The sequence below is a fragment of the Lithobates pipiens genome, unplaced genomic scaffold, assembly GCF_037356315.1.
Source record: "Lithobates pipiens isolate NorthernLeopardFrog02 unplaced genomic scaffold, aLitPip1_a1.2 Scaffold_17, whole genome shotgun sequence".
Taxonomy (NCBI): domain Eukaryota; kingdom Metazoa; phylum Chordata; class Amphibia; order Anura; family Ranidae; genus Lithobates; species Lithobates pipiens.
The window spans coordinates 3354065-3374656 of NW_027507755.1; the positions used below are offsets into that span (position 1 = coordinate 3354065).

Consider the following 20592-nt stretch of genomic DNA (forward strand, 5'->3'; position numbering starts at 1 on the left):
GCACGCGGCCTGGTACGGCTCAGGAGGGGGGGGGAGGGCGCTCGCTCGCCCCCCTTTCCTGGCCGGCCGTGTAGCGTGCTCGGACAAGGGTCTGTTGTGGACTTTGGGGGGACCCCCACGCCGATTTTTTTCGGCGTTGGGGTTCCCCTTTAAGTCCATTCCAGGCGGCGGAGTCCGCGACGTCTCCTTCGCGGGCCCCGCCCACCTTGACACGCGCTCGAAATGAGCGGACTGTTGCCTCGTGTGTGGGCGAGTCCGTTCATTTCAAAAGTTGCGCGGACTTAGTACGACGAACTTAGTTTGCCGTATTTGTCCGCTCAAAAAGTGCCGTGTGTGGGCGTGTTCGTTCATTCAAAAGTTTGAGCGGACTGTTTGACGAACTTAGTTTCGGCAGACAGTCCCCGCGTGTGTACGCGGCCTAAGTCTTTCGGAATTTCCGTAATATTGTCCGTCCAACTTTGGTTTCAGCGGACAGTCCGCTCGTGAGTAGGCTAGTTGGACGGACTAAGTATGGCGCATGCTCAGAAAGGATTTACACGGCGAAAGGTTGCATTGCTGTGTATTGGACGTCGTATTTCTAGTCCCGTCGTACGTGCTGTACACGTCATCGCGCAAGCTTTCAGCGGACTGTTTGTTCATCGTGTGTGGTCAAGTCCGTTCATTCGAAAGTAGGACGGACTGTCTGTCGGATTGTCTGACGGACTTAGTTGGCCAGACAGTCTGCCCGTGTGTACGCGGCTTTATTTTTGAGTCACTGACCCAGAACAAATGTGCTGCAATTAAAATTCCTAACCTGCACATTTGTTCTGAGTGGGTGTCTCAAAGCATTAATGTGGATCTTCTGTGGAGAACAGAAGGTCTGCATTTTTGTACCCCCACGGCGCAAAATCCAGCAAGAATGTACTCCAGTCCATTGCAAGAGTGAATTCTTGTGACTTGTTGAGCGCCTGCCTCTGCTGGGACACATGGTAATGCCACCTGTGCCTCCCAGGAGCAAGTTTCTTCTTTCTGGGCATACAGTTTGTTTACAAATGGGTTTTAACCACTTGCCTACCAGGCACTTCTATCCATTCCCTGCCCAGGCCGATTTCCAGCTTTTAGCACAGTCACCCTTTGAATGACAATTGCGCGGTCATGCAATGCTCTACCCAAACTCAATTTTTAGCAATTTTTTTTAGACAGAGCTTTCTTTTGGTGGTATTTAATCACCACTGAGTTTATTTTTTGCTATAAAATATTAAAAAAGACTGAAAATGTTGAAAAAATAAATATTTTTCTTAGTTTCTGTTATAAAATCAGTGCAGGAAAAGTAATTATTTTCCTGCACTGATGTGCGCTGATGAGGCGGCACTGATATGCAGAACTGATGGGCGGCACTTATAGGCACCGATGGGTGGCACTGAAAGGCAGCACTGACTGGTATCACTGATGGGCACTGATTGGCATCACTGCTGGGCACTGTTGGGGCTGCACTGATGATCAGGGCACTGATTAGCTGGGCAGATCTCCCCTGTTAGGAAATGCCACTGATTGGCTCTTCTCTCCTGACACACTGTCGTGTGAGGGGAGGAGAGCCGATAACAGGCATTTTCTTGTTTACATGTGATCAGCTGTGATTGGACACAGCTGATCACATGGGTAAAGAGTTTCATCATCAGCTCTTGAATTGGATTAGCGATGCACCGTGTACCATGGACAGAGCGCACCGCCGATCGCCACGCTGCGAAAGTGGGAGGACGTCGTATGACATCCTACCAGAACGAGAGAGCCAGCGCCCGACCATCACTTGACAATCCGGGAGGCAGTTAAGGTCATTTGTGTTGAGATGGGGTAGGGGGCTGACTGCCATGGAAGGTACACCTTAAATTTAGAGGAATGGCATGGCAGCTAGACATTTTTAGTTAGAGGTTAGGTTTGTTCGCCAACTATATCCTTTAACCCCTTCATGCCTAAAAAAAAAAAAATATATTAATGCCTAAGCATGATTTTGCAACTTTGACATGTGTTAGTAAACCTGTTTATATCATCACAACTACTTTTTCAGGATAAATTGGGCTTTTATTTGGTTGTAAATGATTTTTTTTTTTCTATTAAAGGAAATCTGGCCCAAAATAGTAAAAGAAAAAGTTGTTTTTTTTTTTTTTTTTCATTTACCTGTATGTTTATTGTTACTACCATAACCTACCAACAAAAAACAACCTAAAATAAATTCTCCTGCTCCTGCCGATCGCAGCGTTACCACATATGTGTATGTTAGTTGTTGTTTTATACCTGTAGTACAGTCCAGAAACAATAGTGTGCAGTTTGCTTCCTTCTTTTTTTTTTTTTGTCCTACCTAAAACACACCGACACTAACTGACACTGAGGCCGGGTTCACACTGCTGCGATGTCTGACATTGCATGTGATTCACACCGCACTGCTGTGCAAATCACATGCGATGTTTGTGTGATGTGAATTCAGCCATACAGATTGTATCTCCGGTATTAAATTAAACTAAATATTGGTGAATGAATACCTAATAATAACTGTGCATAATAATCAATTATCACATATCACAATGTTAATCAAGCAATATATCATCGAATAAAAAAATCATCATCATACAAAATGATGTCTGTGCAATAAAATGCAAATGCAAAAAACTATAATGGTAAAGAGCTAAGTAATGGTGGCCATACACTATATGAAAAATTGGGCCAACCCATTTTTGAAAAACTAACATTCAGCTGTAAGCACAAAAGATAGTGTCATCATGTATTGACCGATAAATCGTTCAGTGGACATAAATTAATGCATTTTTTGTTAGTTTTTTACGTATACCTATTGCAGACCGTTCAGATGGGTAAACACATTAACCTTTCAATGTATTGTTCTCTCGGCATAAAATTTCTAAACTTGTCCTTCATTTTATCGATTTTATGTGCCCGTTAACTGACTGAAAATGAACAAACTGTCTAAATGACTGAATTTTGACCAATTTTTTTCATGTAGTGTATGGCCAGCATTAAAGTGCAAAATAGTGCCAAAAAAAAAACCTCTTAAGTACTTGCCAAGCACACGCCGCAGATGTACTGCGGCAAGGTGGCTCGGCTGCAAAAATCCATGTACTAGCTTTCTTGGGCATGTTCCGATTGGCCAGCGGGAGAGCCAATCAGCAGGTGCGGCTGACTCGATGTCTGCTAGCTGCCCACGATCGTTCCTCTGCAGAGACAGAACTGGGATCACAATAAAAGCGGGAGTTATGCCTATATCCATCTTTTCTACAGACACAACATGTTCTTTGGGTTGTTCTTTGGGCAGGAGTACCGGCTAGGACATACGGAAAATGCCTCTCATGCAGCCGGCTCACTGCATTTGCATTGGGAAGGTGGGGCGGCACAGCACCATTTTAACCACTTGAGATCCGCGCTATAGTCAATTGACGGCTACAGCGCGGATCTCCTTTTCCGGGACTACGTCTATTGACGTAGTCCCGTGTACGAGCGGCCTGCGCCCCCCTGAGGGGCGCGCGCGGCGCGCTCTGTGATCGGCGAGTCCATGAGACTCGCCTGATCACCGATCCGTGCAAGGGGTCGATCCCGACCCCTTATCACGTGATCAGCTGTCAGCCAATGACAGCTGATCATGTGATATAACGGAGCCGGTAATCGGCTATTATTCCTCCTCGCGCTGACAGCGCGAGGAGAAAAAAAAAAGCCGATCACCGGTGGCCCGATCACGGCCAGCCCTGCTAGCGACCACCTGCCCCCTGCCAGTGCCCACCTGCCCCCTGCAGTGCCCCACTTATTAAAAGTAAGTGCCCCCCGTCAGTGCCACCCAGCAGTGCCCACAGTGCCACCCAGCAGTGCCACCCACAGTGCCACCCAGCAGTGCCCACAATCTGCCTCAAAGGTGCTGCACCCCAGTGCCGCCCATCAGTGCCCAGCAGTGCCGCCCATCAGTGCCCAGCAGTGCCACCTATCAGAGCCACCTATCAGTGCCACCTATCAGTGCCCATCAGTCCCATCTATCAGTGGTACCTATCAGTGCCCATCCGTGCCACCCATCCGTGCCATCTTATCTGTGCCCATCTTTGCCCATCAGTGCCACCTTATCTGTGCCCATCGGTGCCGCCTTATCTGTGCCTATTAATGCCGCCTTAACTATGCCTATCAGTGCCCACCAGTGCAGCCTATCAGTGCCCACCAGTGCAGCCTATCAGTGCCCACCAATGCAGCCCATCAGTGCCCACCAGTGCAGCCTATCAGTGCCGCCTAATCAGCACACTTCAATGAAGGAGAAAAATGACCCGTTTGCAAAATTTTATAACAAACTATTAAAACATGATTTTTTATTTATTTTTTTGCATCTTTTTTTGGTTTGTTTAGCAAAAAATAAAACTCCGAGCTGTAATTAAATACCACCAAAAGAAAGCTCTATTTGCGGGAAAAAAATGATAAAAATGTCATTTGGGTACAATGTTGTATGCCCGCGCAATTGTCATTCAAAGTGCATCAGCGCTGAAAGCTGAAAATTGGTCTGGGACTGAGGGGGATTTAAGTGCCCAGTAAGCAAGTGGTTAAGGAAGGATCCAGTTTGTCATGACGCTTTGTATAGCACATAATTATTCAGCAGAGCCAATTGGGATAAATATAGCCACTTTTTTATACCAGCATCTGGCCTTATGGGCAATTAAGTACGGCGCCAACATCTGGTCGTTGAAGTCCACCCCTCCCATGTTAAGGTTGTATTACTGGACACAGAGGAGCTAGCCACCCCGCCAGCTTGAACTGCACTCATGGGACTTGCCACGTCACCAGGTGTTACTGCAGTGCTGGTTTGACTACGACCAGGATGTACTAGGCCGCTGGTGCTTGCCAGTTTACCAGAAGGATGAGCGGCACTAGTACTAGCTCTCTGTTCCATACGAGAGCCCTGCGGTTCTTGCACCTCAACAACAGAAGAACAGGGTCGGGGAACGCCTGACCTTAGCAGGGACCACTACATAGAGCTATCTGTAAGGGTGCCGCTGCTGTCTACTGGTTCATATACTGAGCCTGAATCTGCCAGTGAGGCAGGTCCCCCTTCGTTTTCATCTGTCATGCTAAGCAACGTGTAGGCCTCTTCACTACTGTACCTCTGTTTTGGACATTTTGGCCTCTAAATTTACAGGCAAAAAGAGCAACTGGTTGTCAGCGACTGATTCAATTGCTACGAAAAAAAAACTGTAAGTGTTCGCAGGGATCAGGCCTGACTCTGCAAACGCTGCAGTTATGTGTGTTGTGCTTTGTAAGTGACAGTGATCGATTGATACTGCACTTGAGTGGGCAGGGCGGAGGGGCTAAACACAGGTGCTAGCAGGTGTCTGGGTTGATCCCGTTAACGCTGCGTTTTTGGGAAAGTATTGGGGACGCTAGTATAGATCTGATCAGAGCAAAGATATTGATCCGTTTAAACACTGTACTAGTAAGGGAGGTGTATGGTACGTGCATGGGTATTAGCGCTACTGGCACTAATGTGACGCTGCCTGGGATTGACACTCACCCTAACCGACACAAAAATCTGAACGGGGGGGGGGGGGTGGGCGGGATGGGCGATCAGGGAGTTAAACCCTTATTCGGTAATATATGGCGGGTACCCTGACGCTATAAAAACCTGACAGTGACAGTAACTGGTTAACTGGCTAACTATCCTTAGCTGTGACACTAAATACAGTGATCAGAAAAGAGATCTGCACACTATTAGTGACACTGGTGACAGGGGGTGAAAGGGTTAACCGGGGGATAAACCTTGTTTGGGGGCACCCTAAAGCTACCTAGGCCTACTACTAACTGCCCTAACGCTGATTAGTGTCACAAATGACATAGGTACAGTGTTTTTTTGCACTATTTGTGAACTTTTACTTTTTACCATTACTTGCACAGTTTTCTGCATTTGCACTTTATTTTTATGTATTGCTCAGACATTCTTTTGTATGATGATGAATTTTTTATTCAGCGATTTTTATATTGTTTGATTAACATTGTGATATTTGATAATTGATTATTATGCACAGTTATTAGGTATTCACAAATATTTATTCAGTTTAATTTAATACCGGAGATCAGCTCTACACTCCATCTATCTTCATTCAAATTAGCTTTTTAGTTAATACCAAAATTGGAGGGGCAGCGATCTGTTACATTATATATTCTCTCCTCTTTCCACTCATACCCTAGGCGCTGTATATTTTTTTTCTTTATCGTACAGAATGTATGGCTGAATTTGCATTGCATTCAGACAAAAGTCATGCAGGACAATTTTTTTTAGGTCTGCGGCAGAATCGGATCGCATGGGTGTTCACACCCATGCGATCTGACTCCTGTCTTAATTAACAGCTCACACTACGATATGCAAACGATCTGGGGGTGTCATTAACCTGAAACCTGCAGTGGTTCACATAGGGCAGTGTGAACTGCTTGCGCGTTGTATGCGATGCGGGAACCCATACTGGATTTGCAGGGGTTCTCGCATCGCAGCAGTGTGAACTGAGCCTGATACAATTTTTTTTTAAAAAGTACAGATACGCAGATATGCGGCCCCATGGCAAAAAGCCAGTCCAGCGAGGTTGCATATGTGTTATGTCAGTGTGAAGGGATTAATCTGTGTGCCAACATTGGTGGTCTGAGTTTTATGAAGTTCAGTCAGTTTCTTATGAAATGATGTTGCTAATTATAAAATTAGTTTATATTGAACATTATGTTTTGTATCACAGACATTCTGTGTTTTCTTTTATAGCTAAAGATGTCACATACATCTGTCCATTTACTGGGGCCATCCGGGGGAGTTTCACAGTTACCAACTACAGACTGTACTTTAAAAGTTTGGAGCGGGTAAGACCATTTAGTGATAGACCATTTAGTGATAGTCTGAGTCTCTTTTGATTCATTTTTTTTTTGTATTTGTGAATAGATTCCTCTTTCAGCTGATATATTTAAATTGTTTGTTGCCTCAACATTTCATACCTGATATGTGTCTGTATGTACCATGTATGCCTGTTAAGAAGTATACTGTTCTCCTCTTTGTATTGCTTCCTTTATGTGAAATCCTAGCCTCTCATTGTAGTACTCTGAGAATGGTAAGACTGTGATCTGGGTAGATGTAGCCTTTTAAGAAGAGCTGTTATTTGTTTATAAATAATGATGGTTCTAGAGCCCAGAATTATCATATTATCTTTTTGGCAGGATCACCGCTTGATATTAGATGCTCCTCTGGGAATCATAAGTCGAATTGAAAGAATCGGAGGAGCTGCAAGTAGAGGAGACAATTCATATGGGATAGAAATTGTGTGCAAGGTAAAACCATGTGTGGTTTGGATGTACTACTTGCTTTGTGTTTTTCATGTTCCTTCTCAAAATAATAATTGCATTGCTGCTGATTTTCCAGGACATGAGAAACATGAGATTTGCCTGCAAGCAAGATGGACACCCTCGCAAAACTGTGTTTGAGAGCCTCATGTCCTATGCCTTCCCATTGAATCACAATTTGGTATGACCTGCCAGGGGATTGCAAAGTGCTGTATACATACAGTGGTGCTTTAAAGTTCCTGACCCTCTTGTATATTTAATATATCTTGAAGAATATGACAGTGTGATCTGTTTTTAAGTTCTAAAACATAATATTGAGAACCCAATTAAAGGAGTCAAAAATGCAATGCTTGTTCATTTGCTGTATAGCAGCTTACCGAACGCTCAAAAGCAGATTTACTGCTACAGAGCGGGTGCAGGGTGCAATTTGTCACAGTAGAAGCCAATCAGTGGGTGCCAGACAATGGATGTCTGCTGGCACCTGTCGATCATTGGGAAAACAAACAGAAGGGAGCTCTGCCTATGTAGACAAGGCAGAGCTCTGCCCTGACAGGGGTGAAGTGATATATCCCATAGTTTGTGGACGCTATAGCTTTTTTGCAAACCAATCAATATACAATTCTTGGGATTTTTTTTTTTTTTTTTTTTTTTTTACAAAAAATATGTAGCCGAATATATATTGGCCTAAATTTATGTTTTATAGCATAAAGTCTAAAATGTTTTTTGTTTGTTTTTTTATTGTTGCTCTTTTTTTGTTTATAGTGCAAAAAATATAAAAATGCAGAGGTCAAATACCACCAAGAGAAAGCTCTATTTGTGGGGAAAAAAAGGATATCAATTTTATTTGGGTACAGCGTCGCATGCCTGCGCAGTTGTCAGATAAAGTAACGCAGTGCCGTATAACCAAAAATGGCCTGGTCATGAAGGGGGGTTAAATATTCCGGAGGACAAGTGGAAAATTTCTGCTGTATACATTTGTATGTAAACCTTTGCTAACTGGTGTGCCTCTCTTGGGAAGTAATATCTGCAACCATAGACGGTTCGAATTTCGGCCGCTTCAGCATGAACCGGCCGCAATTCGAGCCATGTATGGCCAGGATAAATGTGCCAAGTTGATCAATCGATCAACTTAGGTACAACCAGCCTGCCGGATTTTACCGCAGAACCAGAGATTCGCACTGTGTGTGGCTGGCTCCAAGCTGACCACAGCATAATGGAAGCATCTCCAATTGTACCTGTTGTATTTTAACAGCCAACAAAACCTGTAGCTGCTGACTTTTAATGAACGGACACTCTCCCAGGGACCCAGCGCTGTCCACACCTGAGCCAGTTTTTTCACCAGTCTTTCTTTAGTCACCGGCGCCTGCATCTTAAAGCGTTTGTTTAAAAACTTGATCCTGTTCCCTTAAAGCATGAATAAAAGCACAGTGCTTGTGTTGTGTTATTTGGTCCCCTGTATCATGTAAAAAACCTGGCTGAATCCCCCCCCCCCATAAACTGACTACGGTTTAACATAGCCGATGAGCCCTTACACTGTGGTCAGTTTACATGCCTCCATATAAATTGTGGCAAATTTTGCAGGGGGGGGGTGGAGGAGGTAGAGCGGAACTTCCCCTTTTGGGTGAGGTTGTGGACAGCCATGTCTTTATTGACCTTGACCTTGCTTTGTGCACTGGGCCAAGTCATTTGGTGGGTGGGGGGCGGATTATGGTGTGGGGTTGTTTTTCAGGGGTTGGACTTGGCCCCTTATTTCCAGTGAATTGAAGGAACTCTAAAGACATCACCATACCATTTTGGACAATTTCATGCTCCTAACTTTATGGGAACAATTTGGGGATGGCTCCTTTCTGTTCTAACATGACTGCACACCAGTGCACAAAGCAAGGTCCATAAAGGCATGGATGAGTGAGTTTGGGGTGGAGGAACTTGACAGGCCTGCACAGAGTCCTGACCTCAACCCCCCGTAGAACACCTTTGGGATGAATTGGACTGCAAGCCAGGCTTTCTCATCCAACATCAGTGCCTCACAAATGCATTTCTGGAAGAATGGTCAAACATTCCCATAGACACACTCCTAAAACTTGTGGACAGCCTTCCCAGAAGAGTTGAAGCTGTTCTAGCTCCAAAAGGTGGGCCAACCCAATATTGAACCCTATGGACCAAGACTGGGATGCCATTAAAGTTCATGTACGTGTAAAGGCAGGCGTCCCAATACTTTTGGTAATATATGCATATGTATGGTTATATATATTCATAACAAACATCCAAAACCTTTTTTACATGTAGCTCATTATATATAAATATATATATAATGAGCTACATGTAAAAACGGTTTTGGATGTTCATTAAGAATATAATGCTAGTAATTTGACAGATGAAGCCCCTAGTGCTACTTCTTTGGTGAATGTGTTGACATGCACTGATCTCACTGATGCTTATTATGAATACCCTGAATATGTATGCTTCTATTTTCTGTCCTATGCTGGTAAAAATGTACACATTCAACCCTTCTCCTTTCTATCAAAAACTTAATACAAAAGGCTCCAGCTAAAGCTGTTATTTTCCCTAAAGGAAAACTCCAGTTTTGTACTTAAAAAAATGCATTTTATTTGAGGTGTAAGCCTAGCTACTGCTTATATACTCCAGAAAAGCCCAAATTACTTAACATCTGTAAGGAAAGCTATCTTAAAGCGGAGGTCCACCCTAAAATGGACCTTCCGCTCATCGGAATCCTCCCCCCCTCCGGCACCACAATTGGCACCTTTCAGGGGGGGGGGGTGCAGTTACCTGGATAATCCAGGTAACTGCACCCACTTCCGGGCTAGCTCTCTGCGGAAAGGGGCGTAGATTGCGCCCCTTTCCACAAGTGCCCGCCCCCTTCCGCAAGTGCCCCGCTGCCTGCTGGGAAACACACAGATCCCAGAGGCGGCGGGGACCATCCTCATTGCGCAGCGCGGCTCGCGCATGCGCAGTAGGGAACCGGGAAATGAAGCCGAAAGGCTCCATTTCCTGATTCCCATACCCAAGATGGCGGCGGCAGCACTCGAGTGACGATCTAGAGATCGGCTTCGGGTGCCGACATCGCGGGCGCGCTGGACAGGAAAGTGTCACTATTTTAAAAATCAGCAGCTGCAGTATTTGTAGCTGCTGACTTAAAAAAAAAAAAAAAAAAACGCGGAGTCCCGGCGGACTCCCGCTTTAAGCTGGCCGAACGTGGGTTCCATTTTTTTTTTTTTTCCACCAGCCAGCTGAATGAAAAAAAACTGAACCAATTCTACCCTCCACACATTGAAGGTGGATGAAAGAATCCTCAGACTCCCCTGCCATCAGAATACATTGATCAGCGCTTCAGATGATTGGCTGCATGCACTGATTAAAGCAAAAATTTCCAACAAGCCGGTTCGTGAGAGATAGATTGACTTCTCATGAACAGCCATAGATGGATCGAAATGTGTAAGGTTCCTGTTGAACCATCTCAATTTCAATCCATGTATGGTCAGGTTTAGTGTAGTGTTCTTTTGTATTTTGTAGACTTATTCAAATACATTAATTATAGTAACTCTATGCCTTTCACAGACTATGTTTGCCTTTGAATACAAGGAAGCCTTTGTGGAAAATGGGTGGAAGGTGTATGACCCCATACTAGAGTACAGAAGACAGGTACGTAGTATATTTATAAACCACAATATTCTTGTCTAAAAATAAAAAAATAAACCTCCTAAACATGATTTGTGTCCAAAGTGGCAGCTCCAGTCATTGTAGAGAACTGTACTGTACACTTTCTCCTTTCTCTTTCATGGAGCAGACTGATTTTTCTGAAATTTTAAGGGGTTGATTTACTAAATCTGGAGAGGGCAAAATCTGGTGCAATTGTGCATGGTAGCCAATCAGATTCTAACTTTCACATTTTTCTCTTTCCAGTGTTAGTAAATTAGTAAATGACCCCTAAGTGTCTTTGGCAGTCCTTTGCCTCCTTCTTGCTGGAGGTTGCCATTTTGCTGAAGCCCAGAGCCCCCGAACAGCAGTAAAACTTTAGGCTGTCAGCAGATTGTACTCTGCAACTTCTGCACAGTGCCAAAAAATAGAGAGCAACTGAGTATGAGCAGAACAAGAGACAAGACAGTGCATTACTGGATGTAAAACAGTATAGGACTTATTTTTATCGTTTTATATAGCTATACCTGCAAAATTAGTCTTTAGCAGGACTTTTCTGACTGAAGTTCCACTTTAAAAAAAAATAAAAAAATAAAAGCTGTTGCTATAACCGCTTAAATTTTTTAGCTGGAGTTGAACTTTAATTTGTCTCTTACTTAACGTGCATTTGAAATACATGGACCCACGTGCATCCTCCATCCGTGCAGCCACTGCATTCCAATTGACATCAATGGGACTGCCTGCGCAGGAATGCACAGAACAGCTGTGCTTCCCTGTGTGGGTAAACACTGCTCTGCACAGGTGTACGCCATGTGTGACCAAGGCCTAGGGCAACCCTGTGCACAGGGAGACAACACTTCTACATTTAGATCAGATTTTAATTGCAGTCTATGAACAGATTATAATTCAGGCTAGTATTGATGAAAAAGGGAAATTGTCCTCTGTATGTAAGTGATACTCAATGGCGGCCCATCCATTAGGGGCGCCCGTGCACAGCCCCCTCTCTCCAGGCCACCCCCTACATGCAGTGGATAGATCGATGCATAGCATAGCATGAATCTATCCATGGTAGCCGCGGCCACCCCCTATTCATGCGTCCAGCCCCTTTCAGGTGTCGTGCTTATGAGGATAATTTTCTTGCACGGTATTTATGATTGAGTCATTTTTAAACGATAATATTTTTAAGCTACAGGCACAATCAAATATGACCACGGTCTAAAAATATGAAATTTATTCACCAGACATGTAATCGTACAAAATAGTATAGTATATTGAAAATACAAACGTTTCATAAAATTAAAATACTGATTGTGCTACACAAAATTAAGAGTCTCAATTGAAACACCTGCTAATGGGGGGTGTTGTACCTTTGAAATGACACAGCAACGATAAACCTCCCAGACATATAACCATCCAAAATTTGTTATATATAGATTGGTTGACAAAACAAATTTTAAATAAAATTTAAATAATAATTGTGCTACATAAAAGCTTGAATATCAATTGAAACGCCTGCTAAATGGGAGTGTGGTACCTTTTGAAATGACACAGCAATGATAAACTTCCCTGTAGAATCAATACCCTTGTAAAAATGACAATAAGACAGAATGTATGTTTTTCACAATTTCAGTAAGTTATTAACAACGTGAAAAAAAAATAGACATTTGTTATGTCAATAATATGGAAACTGTGCAAATTAAAAATATTGAAAATTTAATCTTTTAGAGAAAAATCTACAAGGCGGTTACTAATTGGAGGGGAATAGTCATTCAGCTGTATAATAATCAATAAGTAAATATTTAAGATAACACAAATGTATATAAGGTAAAAATCAACAATCAAAATTACTTGTTGCGAAATAGCTACTGGTCTAAATTGCTGGTTACCAGAGTTTTTAGAATGGTTGCCGTGGCTTTCAAGATGGCTATTCTTAAAGAGGAATTACTTCTTGTGACCTCCAAGTTTCAACTCCTAAGGTTTCCAGGAATCTTCATGAATGTAGAAGTATGAGTTGATGAGTGGAGTGTGTGTCTGCTCGTGTGATTGAGTGTCCTCTCATGGCATCTATCCTGCTTCTAAATACCATGTTTAGACAATAGGAGCATAAAAATTATAATAGGCTAAGCTCAAAAGATATGACTTTTCCATTGGTTGGAAAAAAAATCTAATGATTAACTTTTTTGTGAATTCAGGTAATATCACCTTCAACCACTAGGCATGTCTGAGGGCAGAAAAATGTGTTCTGAACCAAATAATAATTTCTATTTTCATAATGTGTATCTATTTGTATATTGGTGCTGATGAATAAATATATAATAGAATAAATATATAATATTCAGGGACTCTGGTAAACGGTACAATTTACAATACACTCAGTATCATTTTGATTAATCAATATCACATAAAATGATTATCTATTTGGATAAACGTATAATTTTTGTATATCCTATGAATACTTATCTTGGAACGACACATACTATATGTAAATTTTTATGCAGATGTAGTCACGATTTTTGTCTTTCATAACAATGATTGGTATGTTTAAACAATTCTCACTTCTAATTTGTTCTACATCAAAATGTTATATTTTTACCTTATGACAGAATAATCATTAGGTCAGTAGACACTAAAGTCATAATTGTATCTATGACTTGGAATATAATATATAATTTGAATGACTTATAATCATATGTATTTTAAAATAGACAGAATTATATCTCTCAAAAATGTTTGAAATTAACTTTTTTCAGACTCAATGAATATTTAGATAGATAGATAAATTTTAGCTGTATAAAGAATTCCTAGAGTCTAAACCAGTGATGGCGAACCTTGGCACCCCAGATGTTTTGGAATTACACTTCCCACGATGCTCATGTACTCTGCAGTGTAGTTGAGCATCATGGGAAATGTAGTTCCAAAACATCTGGGGTGCCAAAGTTCGCCATCACTGGTCTAAACAATGAGTTCCATTAGATATCTGCATAGATGGTATGATTTTCAATAAAAACAATTGCTCTAAACATATAACCAAAATGTAATAATTCCTTTTAGGCATATTAGGCACTATATGATATTCATTATAGAATGTTCATTATAGAATGTTATAGATATGGTGATATATGTGGATTCCTACATAGTTTAGGATTTTAAGTAGACATGCCCGATATCTATTAACTCTTGTCTCATTTACAATTCTTAGAAGTGTCCAACTGGGTAAACATCCTCCACAATTTTCTTGTAAGACATTGTTTGATAGTGGCTTGTCTCACCTGGGATGGCATTTGCTGGGTTTCCCAAGCTTTATTGTTGCTTCAAAGCTTCTCAAATGAATCTTGTTTAGAGATCATAAAATATACTTTTTGATCAGACAATCTATGTACAGATTTATAACTGAGTGATAAGAACACAGCATGTCCTACTTCAAAAAAATTCTCATGCGACCACCCTGGGCTTGACCTCTGTTTTGAGGCCTAACTGACTTTGCAACCATATGTTCCCATCTTAAACTTATGAGAGATGGTTATTTCTTCATCATAATTACAATACAGGGCACCGGGCAATTGAATTACAGCGGCCAGGGTTTTTTTTTTAAGGACCTGATTAGAACCAGAGGTTGTAATAGACTTCAAAATAGGATGGGCTTGGGTCGCAGAGAATGCGAAGAGCATACCAAGGTGTGTTACAACAGCAAATGAATATTCACTGTTGAAACACTGATCCTTAATCGGCCAATCAGAAGTGGGTGTGAGACCCGTTTTTCCGATTGTCCGAAAAGAGAAGACTCCCGATTGGCCGCAGAGGAGGAGGGAGGAAACGGAAGCCGTCGCCGTGATGACCCACGGAGAGCAGGAGAATGGGAGGCCGCAGGGGAAGCCTCCCGTAATGGGGTAAGTGCTACCGACTGGCGGGGGGGGGGGGGACTGTGGTCTCATACAGTTTGCCCCCCCCAAAAAAAATTATACCAGCCGCCACTGGTGATCCTTTATGGTGGTGATCCTCATAGGTTTCCATACCAAATAGAAGGGCTGAAGTATTACTTTGTCCTCACAAGAGTCCAGTAACACATTTGCTTCTCTTGATGATGTGTCAGCTGTCAAGGTAAAGTCACAGTGAATGCTTCACCTCTTTTTAATGTATTGGTTCTCCTGTATAGTTCCTCTTATCTCACATGATGGCTAATATAGTAGCTGGCAATATTAAAACACAAGTGCGGAAAATCCGTTCAGGAGTTGAACATCACTATTGTTTCATTTCCTTTTTTTAAATCAGTTTGTAACAATGCCTCAATGTTATATTTTTTAGGGGGTGCCTAATGAGAGTTGGAGAATTACAAGAGTAAACGACCGATATGATCTTTGTGACACCTACCCAGCCACTCTGGTCGTCCCAGTAACTATGTCTGATGATGAACTAAGGAGGATTGCCGTATTCAGAGCAAATGGGCGTATACCAGTAAGACAAGTGTCTCTTCTGATTAATTATACAGTACTGTTCAAATTCCCCCATAAACGCAGTGTTGGGGGAATCCCTCCTGGCAAGGTTGGGGGGGGGGGACATAGGGAGCCAGACAGCTCTGACCAGAGTTTTCTGGCAGAGTTGGCGTCCTCCTCTCATAACACAATAGCAAAGCAGGGGAGATCGCTGTACTAACATCAGATAGTTATTACAGCGGCTTCTTCAGAGGTGTCAGTTTTTTTTCCATTCAACCCTACTGGGTTGAACGAAAAAAAACTACTGGTGTGTACTAGTTTTAGCCATCCTGCAATGTAACAGATCCAAGTCCCCAGCTTCCCCTGTGATCCAAACTAATTTCCTGCCCAGGGTACCAGACATTTTTCCCTGTTCATTATCTTGTTGGGCACTGGTCCCCTCACTGCCTGTGTGAGTTTTCCTTCCTGCCTCTGGAGCCTATGAGAGTGGAACTGGTCATAGCAAGTGTTACCTCTATCAATAGGAGATGTCCACATTGTGCAGGTAATGTGATGTGGACAACTCAGGAAGTAAACAGAAGAAGAGAGAAGGATCATCGTAAGACAGTGGCTTCAGATAGGTAAAATGGGCATCTGGTTAGGTTTTTTTTTTCATATATAATGTGGAGAACAGCGGCGCTCTTCTGAGTGCAGTATATTAAAATGATTAATGATGAATTTATTAAAATAAAAAATTTAAATAAGAGTGAACTCACAGGGTAAGGGTTAAAATGGCTAGTCACAAGGGGAGGCTCGCTCTGTATTCCTGACCCAGATAGCCGCCTGTGAGTCACAGGCTGTGGCGTCACTGGATGTGGGGCACATGGCCAGCAGGCACCCGGTCGGAGCATGCATGCTCCTTCTTTAGCCTGAAGAAGGAGCACGCATACTCCGAACGTGCACCTGCTGGCCCTGTGCCCCACATCCATTGACGGGGAGACGACTGCCACCTTGACTCGGAGCTTTGGAAACCCCTGCAGCTAGTGAGACAGCAGCAGTACCCCACACTGCCGGCTATCTGGATCAGGACTACACAGCGAGCCTCACCTTGTGACTAGCCATTTTAACCCTTACCCTGTAAGTTAATTCTTATTTTAAATCTTAATAAATTCATCATTAATAATTTTAATATACTGCACTCGAGCGCTTCTGTTCTCCACATTATATATCTACAGAGCTGCTTCCTCTTCCACAGCTGGCTGCAGCTGTAGAGCGCTATATACATCTTTAACCCATCAAATTTGTTCCTAACACGTTCTAGCCTGAATTTTCCAGGATCTTAGCTACCCCCAACCACTGGATTTTATCATAATCACTTTTACCTATAGTTTTGTTTCTCACCCATTCGTCTCTCTCCGAGCGCCACTATACTCCCCCCCCCCCCCCCCCTTTTTTTTTCTTCATACCAGCTGTTAGAGGGGATGGAAGGGGAGGTTGAGTGGTCGCTAATATCCTGGAGCTGTACTTTAAGGCCTCTTTCACGCGGACGATCCGTTCAGGTCCGCCTGTCAGTTTTTTAAGCGGACCTGAATGGACGTTCCATAGACCTCTATGGAACAACGGATGTCAGCGGAGATGTGTCTGCTGACATCTGAACCGCTCCAATTCAAAAAAGTGGGACGGAGGAAAAAACGACTTTTCCATCAATCATCAGATCGGGTGGGGACGGACTCTACAGTCCGTCTTCATCTGATCCCCCAATAGCGGAGAGCGGCGATTTGACAGTGTTGCACAGTGTGCAGAGACGGACCTGTCATCTGCCTGCTCAGTGGGGATCGATGGAGCGATCCCCCGCTGAGCAGAGTGGGCTCCATACACAGACACGTCCATGTGAAGGAGCCCTAAAGTGACTCTGTCATGAGAGAGTCGAATTCGTTGCAGGAAACATACCTGAGACATACTGAAGTTGGACAAACTATCCTGTATATGGGAGTTAGAAAAGTGTTATGCCCCATACACACTATCGGACTTTCCGACAACAAAACCATGGAATTTTGTTTGATAGTTGTTGGCTGCAACTTGTCTTGCATACACACGGTCACACAAATGTTGGCCAACAATTACGAACGTAGTGACGTACTAGACATACTACGTGGTTTTTCAGCTCTTTAGTTTGGTGAGTGTTGATTCGCAGTTTTCTTTTTGCGTTTTTCATTTAGCGCTATTATTATTATTCTTGATATCACTTGAAAAAAAATGTCTTTGAAAATTTGTTTGCAATAACTCCATCAGTATTACCAGCAAAGCAGCTTCATTATTATCCCATTAAAGAAGAAGAGAATTGTGCGCTGCATTGAGATTTCCTAATTTGCCACATTACGAATGTTAATTCTCCATTATGAACGCTAGTTTACAAGACCGGCCACATCCGCTTCTGCGCATGCGTGGACATTTGTCCGACTGACTTGTGTACACACGATCGGAAATTCCAACAACAAAAATTTGTTGGTGGAAAATTTGAGAACCTGCTAGCCAACATTTGTTGGCGGAAAGTCCAACCACAAGTGTTCGATGGAGCGTACACACAGTCTGACTGTCCGCCAACAAGTTCACATCCAACATTTGTCTGAAAATCCGATTGTGAGTATAGGGCACTATACTTAATTCTATACTTGTTCCCTCATTCAGCGACTCTGGCAGAGTCAGAGCGTCAGAATGACAGCAAGTAAACTAGCATTCTCGCATTCCCTTTCAAATAAAAAGGTTTGTCCTTTTGTCCCAGTGTAACTCTGGTGCTGCATTGTCCACAGTTCCTTGAGATATGAAGGGACCCCCAAATTCAATTCAATTCTAATGTGTTGGAGCTGTTTGTTATGATTTGGTTCACTAAACTGTTTTTTTATTTTTTATTTTTTTTACAGGTCCTCTCATGGATTCATCCTGAAACTCAGGCTACTATCATACGGTGCAGTCAGCCCACACCAGGGGTCACTGGGAAGAGGTGTAAAGAAGATGAGAAGTACCTCCAATCCATCATGGATGCCAATGCGCAATCCCACAAAATCTTCATTTTTGATGCTAGGGCTAGTGCCAATGCTGTGGCTAATAAGGTAGTATTATTTATTTACACACAAAGTTACCCTGCCCGAGATGCATGGCTAGGCACCCTTAATTATATTACAAGTAAATCCCCATTTTTTTTTTTTTTTTTATAAATTCTTTTTATTTCGATTTTCAATAAAGGAATACAAAACATAGTGACACTGTGTTATGACAGTGCCACCAAAGAGGCCGCACAGGGCCAACATAACACATACAAGATTGCTATCTAACAAAGACCTTCTAACACATAATACAACAACTCAATAGTCTCACACCCCCCACCCCTTCCAGACACTAGCTCAACTGGCAACCCAAGACGTGAGTGGTAGGATAAGGAGTGCTTCACCTATCCTTGTTTAATGTGATAACCTTTCTTATAATATGGTACAACCATCGGGACTAACGCAGTGACATTGAGACATAAAACCTTCATATTCAAACTAAGAGGAACAATATGCCTAGACCCGGAACTTGCTCAGGAGCATAGATATATATTCCTGAACACGCGGATCACCCAATATCATGCCACACTAATTAATCCTGCATTGGAAGTTGTTGATAATCAGGTATGCCAGACGTTATAAAAAAAATTCACACCCTCTGTAAAGATAGGTTGCTCTGTAAATTGGGACCATTCGGTTGACAAGATCAGAAGGCAGAGTCTCTACCACCGCATTATGAAATTGAACCTGAAAGACATGGCGAAGTTGAAGGAAATGCAAGAAATGGGAAATAGGGAGGTCATGTCTTGCTTTGGAGGTCCGCCTAAAAAAAAAAAAACTAAATATCAGCAGCTCCTAAATACTGCAGCTGCTGACTTTTAATATAAGGACTCTTACCTGGCCACCTATTAATGACAACGGAAGCTTTTTCCAAGCCTGGACTCTGTTTAAATTGTGTCACTAGTGGGGCTAGATTTAGGGCCATATAGTCATGAACATTTGCTGTGATCTGAAAGCCAAGGTTAGTGAGGGACGTGACCCAGCGCAACAGAAGGTCAGGGTTGGACACTTCCTTGGCCTTGTCGTCCAGGGGTAAAATAGATGACTTGCCCCAATTTACCCTAAGGCCAGAAATGGAAGCAAACTTGTTTTACATTTTTAATGACATTTGAAGTGATGGTCCTGGGTCTTTTAGAAAATAAAATTAAGTCATCAGCATATAATGTGAGACATTCACTAATGGATGCCACTCAAATGGCCCTGGGTGGTTTTGATGCTCTAAGGGCCAAAGGCTCCATAATAAGAGCGAAAAGAAAGGGGGACCATGGGCAGCCCTGTCTGGTGCCCCTTCCTATGTTAAAAAAGGGAGAACCAGCAAGATCCAATCTAATTGCCACTCAGGGAGTACTATAAAGCAATGCAACGTCTAAAATTTGGCCCAAATCTCATTAGCTCCAGGACCTTATACATAAATTGCCAATCAACTGAGTCGAAGGCTTTTTCTATATCGATTGACACTATCACCCTGGGTGACATGCCAGCATTAGGAATTTAGAGATGGGTGAATACTCTATGCAAATTTGTATCAGTTGACTTAACAGGCAAAAAACTAATTTGGTCTATATGCACTAATGAGGAAATAATAAGGATTTGAAGGTCCATGTTTAACCGCTTGCCGACCAGCCGCCGTCGTTATACTTCGGTCGGCTCTCCTGCACAAAACGATGTAGCTGTACGTCGGCGAGACGACGGGCGCACAGTGCTCTCTCGCTCCTGCTGCACGCTGCAAGAGCGCGCCCGTGGGTTGGGTGGACTCGATCGCGTATTGCACATAACTGCCTTTTGTAAACTAGGCAATTCCCTGTTCTGACAGGGGACATGACCGGGATCTACTGTTCCCAGTGATCGGGAACAGTGATCTCTGTCATGTCCCTGGTAGCCCATCCTCCCCCCCTACAGTTAGAACACACTTAACCCCTTGATCGTCCCCTAGTGTTAACCCCTTCCCTGCCAGTGACATTTACACAGTATTCACTGGCTATTTATAGCACTGATCCCTATATAAATGTCAGTGATTTCAAAAAAATGTCCGACCTGTCTGCCGCAATGTCGCAGTACCGCTAAAAATCACAGATCGCTGCCATTACTTGTAAAAAATA

General features: G+C 42.9%; 1 protein-coding gene across 1 annotated transcript in view; it reads left to right on the top strand.

Annotated features, from left to right (window-relative positions):
• MTMR2 (myotubularin related protein 2) overlaps window positions 1–20592 on the top strand; it is a 69500-nt gene that overhangs the window by 20647 nt on the left and 28261 nt on the right. Inside the window, exons 4-9 of the mRNA XM_077484936.1 lie at window positions 6758–6852; window positions 7204–7314; window positions 7406–7507; window positions 10903–10986; window positions 15283–15432; window positions 18311–18499. Coding sequence (XP_077341062.1) covers window positions 6758–6852; window positions 7204–7314; window positions 7406–7507; window positions 10903–10986; window positions 15283–15432; window positions 18311–18499 — 731 coding nt within the window. The remainder of the gene's footprint in view (window positions 1–6757; window positions 6853–7203; window positions 7315–7405; window positions 7508–10902; window positions 10987–15282; window positions 15433–18310; window positions 18500–20592) is intronic.